We start from the raw sequence: 19,163 nt of genomic DNA on the forward strand, positions 1-19,163 counted from the left end.
CATGAGTGAAGCAGAAAGGAAGAAGTTTGCCAATGTTAACTTGGAAAATAGTTTTTGTGTGTGGAAGGTGCAGAAGTACAATGTACAGAAAATAGACTCCATCAAATGCCAGTGGGGTTAGCTAGAGGCAGTTGATAACTGCTGTTATCTAGGTTACAAGTTAGTAGTAGTGGAGGTGGATGCTGCAAGAGTGTAGCTGTGAGAATAAGAACAAACTCGGCAAAGTTGAGAGAGCACCTACCTCCGTTGGTAACAAAGGGCCTCTCCTCACTGAAAGGCAGACTGTATGATGCCTGTGTGTGGACAGCTATGCACCTTGGCAGAAAAACATGGGCTGTGACTGCTGAGAACATGCATAGGCTTGAAAGGAATAAAGCTAGTATGCTTTGCTGGATGTGCAATGTCAGTGTGCATGTACGACAAAGGTCTAAGCGTCTTGAGAGAAAAGTTGGGCACGAGAGGTATGATATGTAGTGTGCAAGAGAGGCAACTGTGCTGGTATGGTCCTGTGATACATATGGATGGGAACAGATGTGTAAAGAAGTGCCACACTCTAACTGTGGAAGACGTAGACCCAGGGAAACATGGGACGAGGTGGTGAAGCAGTATCTTCAAACTTTGGGCTTCATGGAGGTGGTGACATGTGACTGAGACCTCTGGCGATATGCTGTGTGTAGGAAGACTCATCAAGCTAAGTGAAATCGCAGTTGTGGCTGCGCCGGTGTTATGTAAATGACACGTGTTATAGGCGCGATCTTTGATGGTACCATGTAAATGGTACCCATGAGTTATAGGCATGATCTTTGATGGTACCATGTAAATGACACCTGCGAATTATGGTCGTTGCTGGTGCCATGCATTGTAGTCATGGTCATCGAGTGTGCCATCTAAATGGCACCCGAGAACCATGGTCATTGGCAGTACCATATAAGCAGCAAACTTCAATCACAGTTGTGGTCATTGCCAGCGTCATCTAACCCAAACCAGCAAGATAGCAGACACTAAATGATGATGCTGATATATATATATATATATATATATATATATATATATATATATATATATATATATATATATACACACACACACACACATGTATATTTCGGATATAGACAACAGTAGATAGCAAAACAGAAAGTTTTCTTGTGATTGAACTACTGAACAACCAGTACATATATATATATATATATATATATATATATATATATGTTATAAAGTTTATGAGAATTACATAATACAGTTTATATACATGTATATAAATCTATATACATATCATCATCATCATTGTTTAATGTCCGCTTTCCATGCTGGCGTGGGTTGGACAGTTTGACTGAGGACTGGCAAGCCAGAAGGCTGTACCAGGCTCTAATCTGATCCGGTAAGGTTTCTACACCTGGATGCCCTTCCTAATGCCAACCACTCCGAGAGTGTAATGGGTGCTTTCTATGTGCCACATTGACATTTGCACCAATAACAAAAATCAAAGCTTCAGAATTTTCCCCTCTACCAATTCAGGGACGATACAGCCTGTAGCCAACAAATTAGTAAAGAGACTCTCTTTATTACAAAATACAGACCCCTTTTGAACACAACTACAACAAACGACATATCCACCACGGCCTTAGAATAACACAAACACACACCCAAATATTAAAAATGATACTCAAGAGATTCCCAAGGATTCATTAAGAAACAGTCCCAATCACTGTTATAATCCATAATGAGCCACTTTTAGGTCACTTGACCATTTAACATCCTACTACTATTATATCACCTACATTCCTTTCTTATTCTCCCTTCTCTTTCTCCTTCTTTGTCTTCTTCCTCTCCGCCACTTCCTTCCTAACTTAACCACTATTGCTGTTTAGAATAACACCTATGCAAATTTTTATAAACAATACATTCAAAAGAGATGTCTCAACAATTCAATCATTACTACCATCCACATCAAATCACTTCCAGGGCACTTGACCATTTAACATCCTACTACTACTTCTACGGCTCTCCCGCATTCTTCTCCTCCCCCTCCATCCTCTTCTCCTTCTTTTTACCTGCCAGAATTCACAACGACCTCGAACTCACTAGAGTAAACAAGAGAGACAGAGACAGGCAGAAACAAGGAAAATGCCCCTTGTATTTGAATACTCTGAAAAATTTTCTTTTAAAAAAACTTTTCTTTTAATTTTTCCAAAATTTAATCGTTTTCTATACTTACAGTTGAAAAAGTCTCAATGACTGAAACCGGTACTGAAATGTTTTTTATAAAATTATTTTGGCATTTTCTACCTTTTTTTTCCATATATATAAATATATATATATATATTCAAATGTAAATATGTGAAGTATTTATTACTGCTATAAACAGTAATGATGAGGTGGCTAGCAAGACTTCTACCTATACAGGTATAATATACAATAATTGAAGAAAAGAAGGGTAAAATTACTGCTTGCTACAAATCAAAGCAACAGCTTCAAAAAACCACAAATCTTATGATAAATATTTATCATAAGATTGGTGGTTTTTTTGAAGCTGTTGCTTTGATTTTAAGCAAGCAGTATTTTTACCCTTCTTTTCTTATATATATAATGTATTGTATCACCGATTATTATGACGATACTGTTTACACTATAACCTTGTAGCAACAATAAAGCATATTACGGAGCAGGGTAACAACAACAATCCATGCACGAACCAACAAACTACGAAAACAACACCTTACCACTTCCTGCAATTAACACCTACCCTCTCTGGTCTCTCAGTCAGACCCTTACTATTCATAGTCGTTCAGTCAAGTCTGTTCTCGCATGGGTTGTTGTGACTCTCGCCACAACATGTAATTGACTCCAGGACTTATTCTTTGAAAGACTAGTACTTCTGTCGATTCTTTTTGCTGAACCGCTAAGTTACAGGGATGTAAACACACCAGCGTTGATTGTCAAGCGATGTTGCGGGGATAAACACACACACACACACATATACATATACGATGGGCTTCTTTCAGTTTCTGTCTACCAAATCCACTCCAAGGCTTTGGTCAGCCCGAGACTGTAGTACAAGACACTAGCCCAAGGTGTCATGCAGTGGGGCCACCCCTGTATATATATATTTATATATATGTGTGTGTGTGTTTGTGTGTATCTCAATTCTTTAACATTCATGTATATGTGTGTATGTACAGGAATGTTAAGGACGTGGACGCTAACCAACTCACCTGTTTTATGAACCCCTTATTAAAATAGCAACATTATAATTCTTCTTTACTAGTTTTGATCTGCTAATTATATGTTCACTCTTGTTCTACTCCCCTGAAACGTACTATATTGAGAGATAAATATAGATTAGGCTGAAACAGTCTGTTTATGACATCTTAATAGGTTTATCATGTCCCTGACACATATCCGTAGCAAGTTATGGAGGGACCATACAGAAGGTTGACTACACTAACAAACATCAAATGTACATGATCAGGTTGGTTGAGTACCCAGTAGAAGACAGCAATGACACATTGATATCCACCCTAATTTTCATGTACATTTTCAATTTCTATTTTTACTTCCACAAAGGATTCAGTGAAACTGGATATTGAGAACCATAAGAAAATGACACCATTACTGGAAGCCGTCTCCAGCGCCCACCTCGGAATAATCCATAAATTGATTACACATGGAGCAAACATCCATGTTGTCGACAATGATGGCAATAATTGTTTGCACCTTGGTGTAAGGGAGAAGATGTTTCATTCTGAGGTGGAACACATTCACATTTTAGATGAGGTAAGTTTTTAAAACTGTTTGTGAATGTGTGTGTGTGGTTGGCATTAGGAAGGGCATCCAACCGTAGAAACCATACCAAAGCTGGCAGTTGGTGCCTGAGCAGCTCTGCAGTTGCCAAGCTCCTGCCAAACCATCTAACCCATGCCAGCATAGCAAACGAATGTAAAATGATGATGAGGAGGATGTCTGTGTGTGTAAGTGAGAGAAAGGGATAGAAATTGAGAAACAGGGAGACATTGTTTGCTATTTTTTTTCACTCCCATCCATATCTCTTCTTTTAGTATTAAATAATTCAGTTTCTCATGATAGCACTAGTTGTATTATGTAACTAACGATATTCCATCTTCTTTCACCTTCAAAAGCATGGCCACTCAACTGTAAAGAAGGTAACCCATCTTGGATATTGGTCTTGTAAACACTGCCATCACAGTATGAAGGAGAGGTGACCAATGACAGAGATAGAGGGTAGAAGAGAGTTCTGTGTGACATGATAGATGAATACCTTTGTAATACTGGTTAGGGTTAGGGTGACATAGGAAATACATCCAGTACATTCTATGAAGAATGTTCACTGAAACAGCTCTCTGTCACATTTCTTATACACGACAGGTATCCATGATTTCTTGTGGACATGTCATTAGAATGTTGAATGTTAGAACACTAGAGATTGGATACAACAAAGGAAGATCGTTAGTGTGATTTTGGCTTGGTTTGTATGTTCTACTACATACATACATATATATATATATATATGGGAGAATATACAAAAAATAACAACAGACGAGGACAGGTGGTGTAAATAACAAAAGTATATATTAGTATGACGCTCGGGAATACGGAAAGTCTTTGACGTTTCGAGCTACGCTCTTCAACAGAAAGAATACGGAGACAAGGAGAAAAACACGGAGAAAAAAAATTGAATAGTGTTCAGTCAACGGTCAATCATAATATATATATATATATATATATATATATATCTCATCATTTAGTGCCCGCTTTCCATGCTGGCATATCTTAGACAGTCTGACTGGAACTGGTAAGCCAGAGAGTCAGTCTGCTTTTGGCTTCGTTTCTACAGCTAGACCTTGTGATGAGAGTGACTTTTACATTAAGATGAGCACACAAAAGTGTGACGTCACAATGTAAACAAACACATGGTAATGGCTGTGCCCTGTGTTGTGTCATAGAAACAGATCTGATGAGATTCCTTGGTACGATACAGTATCTGGGAAAGTACATGCCAAATCTCTCCAGTGAAACTGTAGTTCTACGGGAGTTGTTGCCAAAGGACATTGCATGGCACTGGGAAGGAAGGCAGCAAGCATGCTTCAAGAATTTGAAACAAAGAGTGACAGAGACTCTGGTGCCACAGTACTTTGATGTTACAAAGCCAGTAACGTTATCAGTTGATGCAAGCTCCCAAGCGTTAGGAGCAGTATTGACGCAAGCTGACAAGCCTGTAGCATTTGCTTTGGGGTCACTGACAAATGCACAAAAGAAGTATGTGCAGGTTGAGAAAGAGATGCTAGGTATCCTCCATAGATGTGAGAAGTTTCATTCGTACATCTACTGGAAAACAATTCAAGTAGAAACTAATTGCAAGCCCCTTGAAATGATATTTCAGAAACCCTTGTGTAGAGATTCTCTCAGAGGTTGCAGAGAATGTTGCTGTGGCTACAGAAGTATGATCTTCAAGTTACCTACAGGCCTGGCAAACAACTATTGCACGATTGAGATCCTATACAGATCCTAATCATATTTGGTTTCACTACTGTTACCATGCTATTAATCCAGTTTATGGATTGAGTCTCTTTGACGACAACTCGAGCTAGGTCATTCAATCAAGTTCTGCTTGCACCTTGTCCGTCAAAGCAGCAGGCACTTTCCTCGGTGGGTGTACCATGGGTGTGATTTTGTCCACTAATTCTATGTGGTGTCTCCCGTATGTCTGTATTCCCTTTCTGTATGTTGTGAACTCGCTCTACCAACTTCATTTTCTCACAGGTTTTCTTCCTGGTATACTTGAGCGGTTTTCCTCCACAACCTGGAACAGTACTTCATTCAACATGCCACTAATTTCACTTGATATTGATAATTCCATCTGTCCAGGTGGGAGTCACTTTTCTCCAAAGTATGTCATAATTTATCTGGTGTCAGAAGTAGGATTGAATAATCACCCGAATGAATCAGATAAGAAGCCCAAATGTGCTCAGAAGGCAATGTAGCTGAGAACTGGAATCGGTGGACACAAAGGTTTGAACTGCATCTTACAGCTAGCGGAATCGCAACCAAATCACAGAATGTGAAGTGTACTACTTTACTTGACAGAATTGTCTGTGGAATTCTTAGTGATAGCCTCAGAATGCGGTTATTGAGAGAACATGATCTTGATTTGGAAAAAACTGCACAGATGTGTAGAGCTAAAGAAATCAGTGCACAACAATTGAAAAGTTCTTAATGATGAACAGTCAACCATATCTAAAGAAATCAATGCCATGAATGTCAGTAGGGGTCCAAGAAGAAAGTGTGAACCTCAAGGCAGAACAAAAGAATACCCTCAGTGTAGACAGTGTAGTTACAAACATTGCAGGAGATATTATTGAGGTTGATAGACACACAAAGTCCAAGTCCTGGCTGTATTTGGAACCCAATTTATCAACCTCAAATAAACTCTGTTATTCATAATCATTCTGATGACACAACTTTCTTCAAAGTTCATGAAGATATTTTCTCTAAATTTAACAAGAGAAATTCACAAACTGTGTTAAATGTTGAATTTCAAGTTAAACAAGTTGAACTGCGTTAATTGGTAGAAAGCATATTTCATTATTCTTTCCAAAGAAAGGAAAAGGAAAATAAATTCATTTATGGACAGTTAAATTTAAAGAAAATATATTCATGGACTTTGAAGAAAGTTTCTTTTATCAGTATGATAATGAATATATAACTGAGTTTATTCAAAGTTGATAATTTGGGTTCCAAATATTGCCAGGGCTTGGACTTTGTGTGTATATTGACTGGAATAATATCCCTTGCAATGATTGTAAAGAAGGGAGACGTGATGAGAATGAATTTACATTAAGATGTGCACACAAAAGTGTGATGTCACGAGTTTGTATGTATGACAATGTTAATAAACAGAGTCATAGAGGCCCTTTGTTACCAACATAGGTAGAAGCTCTCTGAAGTTTGCCCTGCTTAATCTTATTCTAGCAGCGATGTTCTCGGCGCATCCACATCCACTGCTGACTTGATTACCTAGATAACAGTAGCTATCAACTACTTCTAGGTGTATATATGTCTGTCTGTTTGAAAGACATCAGCATCATCCATCCACTGGTAGATCTGATGGTGTTTATTGTCTATTGTTGCAGAATTTAAGCAACTCTTTGATTCCCAGATATATAAAGGTCACTACAGACGTGTGACTGTATTTCAGACAGTTGATGGTCACCTGCATATTGTTGTAATGTCTTGTTTGGTGAGAAGAAACTACTCTAGCAGTCAACTACCCATTATTATAGGAATTGTCTATCAGACTAACAGTTTCAACAATTTCTTGACTATAATGTGTTGGTGTGTTGCCTCAAGCACGACACCAATCCTTACTTCCTTTACTTCACTTCATCAGCCAAAAATGTTTCTTTATAAATTTTGGAATCATTATTGATATGTTTGGATATGTCTGCCTGGTGTTGGTTTTGTTGCTGTGTCTGAAGAAATTACTATGTTGTTGTTATTCTCTGTTCATTGTTTGTTGTTATGGAAATCAGTTGCAATTTGTGACCAGTGAAAGGTTTCCCAATCAATATTTGGATAATCGAAATCACCAGTACAAAAATATGGGTGACTGCTTTCATAGATGCAGATCTGAAGATGTCAAAAATCTGTGAGTTTTGATGGCAGTTTTGCAGATGGTAAACAAAGTAGGAATATATATGTTGCAAAAAATACTTCTTGTTGTGACCAATTTAAATCTCCACAAGGAATTACAGAAAAGCTTGAGTGACCACAGACCATCACACGACCCCCATGGTAATTAGAGTGGCCTTTGTGTAACAAAACGTAGCTTGCCATTGTTTGTTGTTGTGTTATATTTATATATACAATACTCTTCCATAAGTATTTCTTTTTATTATGGCCAGTTGGCTTCATCAAGCCAGTTGTATAGATAAGTTCTTGTTGGTTTGTTGTGTTCTGTTATTTGTGATACTTGTTCCATTATATTTCCTACATTTGACATGATTTGTTTATCTATAATATATATTTGTCCAATATTCTACTCATCGTTTTATATTTCATCATTTGTAGTGCTGCACTGAGCTCCAACTGGATAAGAGGCTCTCTGGAATAGTAGTTGTGAGTTACCTTGCCAGCCAGGGAGCTAGCTTATACCATCGTAATGATGAGAAAGTGACCCCATTGGACAGCGTAAAAGATCAACATTTGAAAGAAAAATTAGAAACATTTTTACGATCACTGTAAGTACTCACTGGCAATGACAAGATAAACCAGGACATTTTCTATTTTGTATATAATCATGTTTATTTGGTTTTAATTCTCCCGATGTATTAGTCAGTCATTAGTGTCTTGACCCAAGACAACAATAATAATTTCCAATTCTGGCACAAGGCCAGCAAGGTCAGGGAGGGGATAAGTCAATTATAACAGCCCCAGTTTGCAACTGGTACTTTTCTTATCAACATCAAGGTAAAGTCAACCGTAGCGGAATTTGAACTCAGAACGTAAAGACAGATAAAATGCCAGTATGCATTTTTCCCCGTGTGCTAATGATTGTGCCACCTTGCAGCCTTAAGACCACACAACAATAATAAGAACAATAAACAGAAAATACAGTTGTTAGCGGATCAAACAAAAAACACTATTTTGATTATATTCACATGATTGCTTGTGTTGACAGATATACCTCACCATCCACCCCTAACTATTTTAAAGTTCTGTGACCTCCATGAAAATGTAGTCCTAAATAATAAAGTGAGTGAACACATTTTGAAACTGTTATTTAGAAGTAAGAAGCATTCATCTGTCTACCAACAATTTTCTCTCTCTCTTCTCTGACTCAATCAGTCGTCATCATGTAAGCTTTCATGTGAAAATAACCTACAAACACACACTAACAGTTTGTATATCATCATCCTCATCATTTAACGTCCGTTGTCCATGCTGGTATGGGTTGGACAATTCGACTGGGCTGGCATGCTGGAAGGCTGCACCAGACTCCAGTCTGATTTGGCATGGTTTTCTATGGTTGGATGACCTTCTTAACACCAACCACCCCATGAGTGTAATGGGTGCTTTTACGTGCCTCCAGCACGGGTGTCCTATGCATAACACCAGGGTGCGTTTATGTGCCACCAGCACAAGTGCCATTTTGTGTGACACTGGTATCTGCCACGACTGCGATTTTGCTCAGCTCAATGGGTTTTCTTCTCAAACACAACATAATGCCAAAGGACTTGGTTATTGCCTCCATGAGGCCCAATGCTGTGGCTTTTGGTGGAACATAACCACATATCCTCTCCAAACAAAACTATCAGAAAACATAACTAATTTAAGTAACACAAATACCATTCCTAGTATTTTAGGTTTCAGCAGTTTATTAGTTGTAGCAATTTCTTGCCATACATCTGTCTATATTGACTGATAAGAAAGGAGACACATTATTCACGGAGAGAATTATCTTGAACTTCCTTTGTTGAAATTTAGATATTCTTTGTAGAGATTGAATTTTGGATTGTATAAATATGGTTCTTTCTGTTCTATATACAAGCATCAGTAGGATTTCTTTCCTTCTAGAAATGTTCTTTTATGGGAATGTTATAATAATGATATAAGGTATACGGAGCGCAGGTGTACTACACTTTACTGGGAAAGGGTAAAAGAGGGGATGGAATGCAGCGATTAGTCAAATACAGGAAGAAGATAACCAAAGTTGTTGTTGGCAAGATGGTGTATAATCTTGTGGTATTTCACCAAGTCAGCTGCTAGACATCAAACTTCAGTGTGCTGATACCCAGAGAAATAATACATTCAATATATGGCGACTAACAGAGAGTATTTGCCTGGTTGTAGATCAGATTGAAGGAAAGGTATATAGCATATAATAACATGCTTCAAGATTGGGGTTCCAGGCTGGAACTGAAAGCTGTAAGTGTGGATGTACCGTAGCCACATATAATAACTTTAAATTGATAACTTGACAAATTAACAATGGTCTTACCAAATGATGCTAAGACACTTTCAACCTTTTTGATGATTTTAGGAATGTAGTTTGTCCATCACAGGTCATTGTTGACATTAATACCAAGGCCACGTTCAAATGTACATATCTACAACCCACTTGAGTTGCCAATCAAGCAATCCATTGCTGCATTGTGTCCAGATCAGATTGAAAGAAAGATATATAGCATAGAATAATATGCTTCAAGGTGGCATCTATTTAGATTAATATATACAAGAAGCAACACGGTACCAAGAATAGATTATGAGGAGGTACGACTGGAGAGTGAGGCCTTTATTTTTGAATCTACATATTTCCAGAACAAGTTTCTATCCAGGTGTTTTGTTATGCATTGTTCAACTTTAATTACTACCTGTTTTAGTCACCTGCTTGATATAGTTGGATGCTCTGTTGCACCCTCTTTTATCCTTTGTTCTATATAATCTGTATTCACATTCAGCACCTCATCAATGTGTCTTCCATATTGCACTGATGGGGATTCTAACACATTTATATGGTACTAATACTTTACATGTGGCCCACATTGAATTGAGGATGTACTGAAGATCAGTCTTGACATCTCTAGAATTGTAAACCTGAAGCCAGTCAGGGCAGAGTACAATAGGAGTTCCAGTCAGCCTTGTTCCCGTAAAAGCAATCACTTTGTAGGCAGTTGTGACTTTTCTTTCTGACCGTAAGAGATAGATTGGCAAGATTAGAGCATGGTTAGAGTTAGTTAAATGTATCTTGGTAGTGAAGCTGATAACAGTTTCAGGAGAAGTGGTAAATAGCAGATCCAAAGTGCTGTTACCCCTTATAGAAGAGGTGACTAATTGGGATCGCTTTGAATCCAGCACAAAATGAAGGAAATCATTTGCACTTTGTGACCAGTGAAAGGTTTCCCAATCAATATTTGGATAATCGAAATCACCAGTATGAAAATATGGGTGACTGCTTCCATAGATGCAGGTTTGAAGATGTCAAAAATCTGTGAGTTTTGATGGCAGTTTTGCAGATGGTAAACAAATTCAAGTAGAAGTGTATATGTTGCAAAAGAATACTTCTTGTAGTGACCAGTTTAAATCTCCACAAGGAAGTACAGAAAAGCTTGAGTGACCATAGACCATCACACAACCCCCACCCCTATGGTAATCAGAGTGGTCTTTGTGTAACAAAATGTAGCTTGCTATACTCAAAACATCATTGCAGAGTAAAGAATGTGCCCAGGTTTAACTAACAAGATTGGAATTGGTACTTTTAATGTAAGAATCAAAAAGGTGGACCTTGTTACATAAACTGTTGGTATTTAAAATCAATAATTTGTTTCCAGATTGAAACCTATCACGATTTATAGAAGAGGATGTATTGTCCTTGATAAGTTTCCTGGAGCTTTTCCATGAAGTGTAGAGTCGTAATTCAAAGAAGCTACAATACATAACTTCAGGTCTATATTTGGTGCTAAACCAAGACGGGCTTGAGAAGACATTTGCTTTTCACACCTCTCCTTATCAGCAGCTAAAGAGTAAGCACATGCCTCAGTAGAAAGTTTATCTAACAAGTCAGCGTTTTTTGAGAAATACATTTGAAGTGGAAAAGTTGTCAAAAAATGTTTGTAGATCAATGATTTCTTCAGATTCACCAATAACAATTTCATCATGTGTGGCAGATTCAGTGGCTTTCTCAATGTCCCTTGATTTAGCTTATAACTAGGGGCAGATTTGTATGCATGGCTTTCTTATATGGTCCTTCAGTGTATGATTATGTAAGGAAGTCTACTTTTAATATCCATTACATCAAATATCCAAAATTTCCCTGTGGATAGCCAGATTTTGTTGAAATGCAATGGTGGTAGAAGACAGATGGGCCAGGCACTGAAAGGACCAAACCAGTAGTTGGATCGTTTCCCACAATCCTTCAATCATATAACTATAGTGTACCTTTTATTGGCCTGAAATCAACGTGAAGTTAGTGCATAGAAATATGGCATTTACAGCATTCAACTCATCAATTTTGAAAAGGGTTCTCAGGTTTTGTACATACATATCGTATATAATTCTCAGGGCATTGTTCTATTTTAGCACTGTGACCTGTTTTGTTACCTAGTTCACCCATACATGGAGTTAGAGCAATTGTGTCCTGTCTGTCCAGAGCACTTCTTAATCAGATTAAATAGAAGAAAGTAATATATATATATAAATATATATAACAAAGGTTGCATATAGAAACACACTTGAGTACAAAGAGATATTTGTTGAGAAGAAATGGAATCTATTCTAGAAGTGAAGTATGGTTTGGGAATATATTTAGTTCTCTTTGTGTCAACCAGGTTTTGTGATGTATCACATTCAAGACATATATTTATTAATATCTGTGTGTATATATATGTATACATATATATGAGGATGGGCTGAAAAGTTCATAGGCTGACTACGATGCAATGAGTGAACTTGACCAAATGTGTTTTATTTTTTGGCATAGTCTCCCCTGCGGTCCATACACTTCTTACATCAGTATTGCAGCACTTGGATTCCCGTGGTATAGAAGCTCTCATCCTGACCCTCAAAAACGTCCTCAACAGCAGATATGACTTCATCATTGATCCGATACTGCTTCCCAACCAAGTGTTTTCTCATGTTGGGGAACAGAAAATGGTCAGATGGTGCCAAATCAGGAGAACATGGAGGGTGATCAACCAGTTCAAAGCCACAGTCATGCACAGCAGCCATTGCAACCAGAGACTTGTGTGCAGGAGCATTGTCCCCGTGAAGCAGGACCCCCTTCATCAGTTTTCCAGGCTGTTTTCATTACCTTTCGTAGCTGCCTCAGCAAGTTGGCATATAATATTCACCATTGGTAGTATGGCCTTTCTGAAGGGGGTCAATGAACACAATGCTGCTTGAATCCTAGAAGATGGAGGCCATCATCTTCCCTGCCGATGACACCACCTTGGCCTTCTTTGGTGGGGGAGAAGATGGGTGTTTCTACTGCATGGACTGCTGTTTGGTCTCTGGATCAAAGTGGTGAACCCAGCATTCATCTTGGATGAGGAAAACATTCAAGAAAACCGACCGGATTTGCTTCAAAAAGTGCCAAGTTTGCCTGCGACATGACCAGCTTGGTGTGCTTTTGATCAGGCATCAAAAGTTGTGGCACCCACTGAGCTGAAACCTTCGACATGCCAGGTTCGTTATGCAGAATGTTCTCAACTCATTCACGGGAGATACCTACAGCATTCGTTATCTGATTAACATTTAAATGTCTGCCACCCATTACTCTGGGTGGTGAACATGGTCAACGTTTTCTTGGGTGGTGGCTGTGGCAGGACGTCCAAACCTTGGGTCATCTTCAAGACTTTCCCTACCTTTCTTGAATTCAGCTCCCCACATTTGCACAGTTGGTAAAACTGGAGCATCATCTAATGTAGCAACTGTGTCAGCATGAATGTCCTTGGGGGCTAACCCCTTTTTCTGCAGATATCTGATAACACCACGGTGCCAAATTTTATCCATTTTCACAAAATGTCTCTAGCACCACTTTTACAAGTCCTCAATTCTGATTCCAATGTGGGTTTATCTGGAAAGCAAAAATGGAGTTAGCATCAGTAAAGGTTGAATTTAATGCATTCCAAGTTTAATTACTGTATGATAACTCCTTCTTAGTCAGCCTATGATACTTTCAGCCCAGCCTTGTTTGTCTATGTTAATGTGACACTTGTATACACACAAACCTGCTTGTATGTAATTGTTTACAGAAGAATTTACGATGTACTCTTGCTGGTCACTGTAGTGCCCCTTAATATTCTGTACTCTAAACATGTCCATAATGAAATATTTTATTATAACTGAATGTCATTGATGGGATGTGTTAATATTTTGTTCCACAGGTGTCGGTGGTGTCAAGAGAAAAAGGCTACTGTCACACTCCAGCCATGTCAACATACTGTTATTTGTCAGGATTGCTGTTCTCAAATGACATTTAAGCAATGCCCCATATGTCGACAACACATTCGCAGCAAAAGTGGATTTGGTAAGAACATTCTTTAATGATCTGTCTGTTGTCTCATTAACTTTCTGGTATGGAATAACATACTTCATATTGTGGGGAAGACCCAGATCTGCCATTATCTGGCAAAAATGGGGTCTTTTCTTTGTGATAGTATATCTATCACTACATCCACTAAACATTGTCTTTATCTAATTAGAAGAGTGATCACACTTCAAAAGGATTGTGCTTTGCAACATATGACTAATGAATGATAATGTAAGATAAATGGTAATTAAACTGAACTATCACTAAATCTGCAATGTTCTATTTGTAAACCTTTTACTTTCAATTGTGAGTGATTAGAGGTGATTAATGATTTATCAGTATCATGGAGAGCTGATAATTAAAGACAATGTTACTTCCAAGAACATCAGAGTCAGCATTGGTAAAGTAGGAGATTCAAGGATAAAATCTCAACTGAGAGTTTAAGGACCAACTTTATAGAGTTTGACGGTTAAATCAATCATCCTGGGTATCTGAAAAGAATGTTGTAATTGGGAAATGATATCAGGGATAGTTTTATAGGAAAGTGGGTTATACATCTTTAGATGTATACCTGACTTTCCTACTATAAAATTATAGAAATATAACGGAACGCTGAACTCCAGACCATCAACTTAAACAACATTTATTCAGGTGGTAAATATATACATCTTTTAGTTCTTGTTGTTACAGCTTCTGTGTGTGTGAGCATAGTTGTTGGGATGTGTGTTTGTGGTTGCAAGTGAGCTGTCGAGCGTAAGTCCGAAAGATGTAGAGAGACAGCTTTAGCACACGTCCATGCTCATGGTCGGCCGACCGTAAAAGAGAAAGATTTGAGCGGGAACGCTTGGTTGTTTAATTCTACGCCTGCGTGAGACTACGCATGCGCACGGCGTTACTACAGTTTCAACCTATTTTACAAAGTTGAACTTCACAAATTCACCATGATTTATCATACTGTGAAGATATCAAACAATTACAGTAGTCTAATGTTTGATAGGAGTTGTCATATTTTGTTGAGGGGGTGTATACACAGAATCTTTCAGTATAAGAATATTGAACAATAAATTACTTTCATTCAATACTAAATCAGTATTGAACTGTGAACATGTGTTTAGATTTAAACAAAGTATTGGTGCTAGCATACGATACAGAGATAGAAATAAAACAGGAGTTCCCAGTGTGACTCAAACACACAAATACTTGTTGATAAATATATACAACCTTGGCCAAAATTATAGAGCAGGTATAATAAAATAGAGGATATGATTGAAACTCATTTACTTAATAATTGAAACCAGTCTAATAAACATTCTAGAGTTGATCCCGTCATTAATTAGTATTTGATGTGTCCTCCTTTTGCTTTTATAACTGCTTTTATGCATTTTTGCATACTTGAGACTAAGTTGGCACAAGTGGCTGGGTCAGTTTTCTGCCACTCTCCATGAATTTTGGTTTCTAATTCGCTTTTTGAAGAACATTTTTGCACCCTCACTCTTCTACCTAAGGGTCACCACATGTTCAATAGGATTGAGGTCTGGCAACTAAGGAGGCCATTTCATCACCCTCATCCCTTTCTCCTCACCAACCCATTGAGTCTCTGGATGTGTGGCAGGCAGAAATATTTTGTTGAATGATTATGCCATCTGGGGTGTTATCATTGAAGATTTTCACTAAAGAAGGTTGATAAACTTGATCTAACATGTTGGTGTAAGTGTTGGCATTCATTCTGCCCTTACAAATGAACAACATTCCAGGCCCTTAAGAAAACATGCAACCCCAAGCAATTACATTTCCCAATCCAGACTTGACTGTTGGGACCACACATTCAGGATGATAAACCTCCCCTACTCTATGGTGGACATAAACAGCTCCTGGGTTTCCAAAGACCTGAAGATAATCAAAAAAATTACTGATCATTTTTGGTATCCAATACAAAATTGGTAAAAGTGTAAGAATTTCAATTATGCCTAGTAAAATGGTGGAAATGAATGTGGAGAACATATATCAAAGTTACTTTGATCAGACCAAACAACTTTAGCCCCATCATCAGTAGTTCAATCTTCATGCTCTTTTGCCCAACACAATTGCTTCTTCATGTTCCCCTCAGACAGTAACAGCATCTTTTTTGGCCTTACATCCTTTGAATCCAGCTTCTAATAACCTTCTTCTTCTTCTCAATGTATGAATTGATATATCTTTGTTTGTTGCCACCCAAAACTCACCAGCTACGTCAAAAGAGGTGTTTTTCCTATCCACCAGTGATGTCCTCTTCAGCAACCTGTCTTCCCTTGTGGCTGTACACGTTTTGCAACCTCGTCCTTTACAATTTATGAAAGAATTTCTCTCATTGTACCTTTTGATGGAAATCTTTTCTTGAGCATTTCAATTTTCTTGCAATTTCAACTTGAGAGAATCCTTCACTTGATAATGCAATGATTTGAGACCTTTGAGCTCCAGGAATCTATTTCTTTGGAGACATTTTTAACAAATATTAACGACTGATAAGTTATCAATAAGATATTCAATGAAAAAATAGGAAATAACATTAGTGTCACAAAATGAATGGCTGAAAATTGACCCAGCCATTTTCACCAACACTAATTAGATGTAATTTATAAAACATTGTAGAGGCATTTTCAATTAGTTGATCTCAATTATCATTAGTGACAAATGTGGTAGAGTAGTTGTGGGGGAGTGAGTAGTGTTACACATATTCCTTGTAATGTTTTTGTATTAATTACAACATCAGAAAGACAGTTTGTGTCAGTCGAACCCTTGTACAGAGGTGTAAATTGTGTGTCCTCAAATTTGTTTGTAACTGGGTTTTCACCCCCATTGCAATATAGCAGATTCATATAGGGGTCATTAAACGGGTGAGGAAACTTTGATTGATGTCTAGAAGAAGGTTGTGAGAGATATCCTAGATTCTTGAGAAGCAGTTCTTTTGTGCCTTTTCAGATATTTGCACAGCAAATTATATGGATGAACAGTTATATGTAGTTAATGAGTTTTTTTATGCAAGTGTAGAGTGTTTGAGGACATCTGTTATCATTTTCTGTTCCACCTGTGTAGACTTGTTGTTCCTTGTGGGGATATATACACAGAATGTCTCTGGTTAGAATATATATTTTAGATATAAACTAAAAGCAATATAATATTAAATCTGTTTAAAGATATTGATATTCAAATTACTTTTGTTAAATTGAGTATTGAACTCTGAACATGTTTACATTTAAACAAAGTATTGGTATTAACATAAAATATCCAGGTAGGAATAAAATATGTGTTCCAGTGAGATTTGAACATGCAACTCCTTGTTCGTAACTATATATGATTAACACTTGTTATAATGTTGGCCATCCTTTTCGACATTTTATACTCACACTTGTTAGCTTTTTAGATGAGATTAATGCTAAAAGAAGCATTGTTTTCTGATTCTTTCACCTTTTGATTTTACTTTTGAGTTGATTAGTTTTAATTAGAACACGAAGCCTGGTCATTGCTCCAAGATATTATCAGAAAGTTCACGGACTAGTTGTATAGCGTGCCGACAGATGGCAGCATATGGTTGCATGCACAAAGCGAGCTAGCAAATCGCAAAAGATTCTTGCCTCGCTTCACAGAAAACGGCTTTCAGGACACATTCCAAAAGTGGCATGAATGCTGGGATTGGTGTATTGCTACGAAAAGTGACCATTTTAAAGGAAATGATGTTAAAATTTGAATAAATAAATAATTTTTTATTGAACATAACATTTCTGGAAACCTTTTGATAGCACTTCGGATCTGACGAGAGTAAAGGATTTATTATTAGTATTTGGCATTGGATCTGGTAACATTTTTCTTTCATGGAACTACAGTAATATCAACTGTGCTGAAACACAATTATATTCAGTGTAACACAGGTCACATGTTCTATTAATTAGATTAATTAGAAGCTATATAGATATCTAGTATTGCAGTGTCAGGCAATGTGCTATTGTACTTTCTATATAATCTATTAACATGATAATTAATCTGCTGTCATTCAGAAACACTATTACAGTTGTATGTCTGAAATTTAAACTTACTTTGTCATAGCATCATCTTGTACCCTCACCTAACATTTTACACCTTGTTACCCTGTATGTAAATATATTGTTTTGCTTGGGTGCAGGACCACATCCCTACAAACCAGAATTATTGTTCCCCATCGTCCAGTAATATTCAGATGTTATTGTGTTTTGGCTTCATTCCATATGAAACAGTATGAAGTGAAACATTTCTGTATATTTATATGACACTAATTCGATATATTATATAAGTTGGTTAGTGATATGTTTTAATTGGTTGGTCTCAATTATCATAAGTGGCATGGTCTGATATGGCAATGGAGAGGGTTACGTGTTCCTTTGTTGCTCTTATAGTAACAATGTCATCAAAATGATAGTTTCTGTCAGCTCTGTAGAGATTTAATGATCATGTTTCCAAATTTGCTAGTAACTGGGTCTTTGTCCTATAGCTTCCTGTTTGACCCGCGTAGATCTAATCATCACTCACCTGGAAAGAAAGCTGTTTTATTAAAGAGGATGAATGATGTTGATATATCTTCAAATATTTCCTGAATCAGAAGACATTCTGGTGAACTGTGAAGTCGGCAGTTAGAATTAAAGATTACCAGCAACAACCTCTAACAAAGAGAGCAGGTGTATGTTTATCCTACTCAAAGTGGCCTGTCGTGTGTCTGAGGACCAACTTGATTTAACATTGAATTGAGCAGAAGAGGGGTAGAAAGTTGGTTAGTGGCGTCTAGAGGTGAGAGGACAATGACACGTCATAGGTCTAGCACAGATAAAAGAAAGAAAACACAAAACTAAGAGAAAAAGAGTGTCATTAAGTGATAATTAAATGAGATAATTGCAGAATTGTTAGATTATGTAGGAGATATAAATAGGGAGAAGAGATTTAGGAAGGTTAGTCTATTTTGTTGTGGCTCTAAACATTGAGCTATTAGATTGAGACACCTTAGAAAGTGTTGGCCAAAAGAATAGTGATCACTAATTGACCATTGATGAGCAGCATGTCTGACAATAACAAAATATAGATAATTAATAAAGATAATGAAATTATACTATAAAAT

General features: G+C 37.4%; 1 protein-coding gene across 3 annotated transcripts in view; it reads left to right on the plus strand.

Annotated features, from left to right (window-relative positions):
* Positions 1–19,163, plus strand: part of LOC149130292 (uncharacterized) — a 50,168-nt gene that overhangs the window by 22,358 nt on the left and 8,647 nt on the right. For 2 of the 3 annotated variants that reach the window (XM_089345293.1, XM_089345292.1), the window contains exons 7-9: positions 3,565–3,774; positions 8,086–8,255; positions 13,899–14,041. In XM_089345293.1, coding sequence (XP_089201419.1) covers positions 3,565–3,774; positions 8,086–8,255; positions 13,899–14,041 — 523 coding nt within the window. Of the gene's footprint in view, positions 1–3,564; positions 3,775–8,085; positions 8,256–13,898; positions 14,576–14,945; positions 19,117–19,163 lie in introns of those variants that run through there. The other variant, XR_016238960.1, reaches the window with a different exon arrangement.

The sequence above is a fragment of the Octopus bimaculoides genome, chromosome 29 (genome assembly GCF_046866305.1).
Source record: "Octopus bimaculoides isolate indiv1 chromosome 29, ASM4686630v1, whole genome shotgun sequence".
Classification (NCBI taxonomy): Eukaryota; Metazoa; Mollusca; class Cephalopoda; order Octopoda; family Octopodidae; genus Octopus; species Octopus bimaculoides.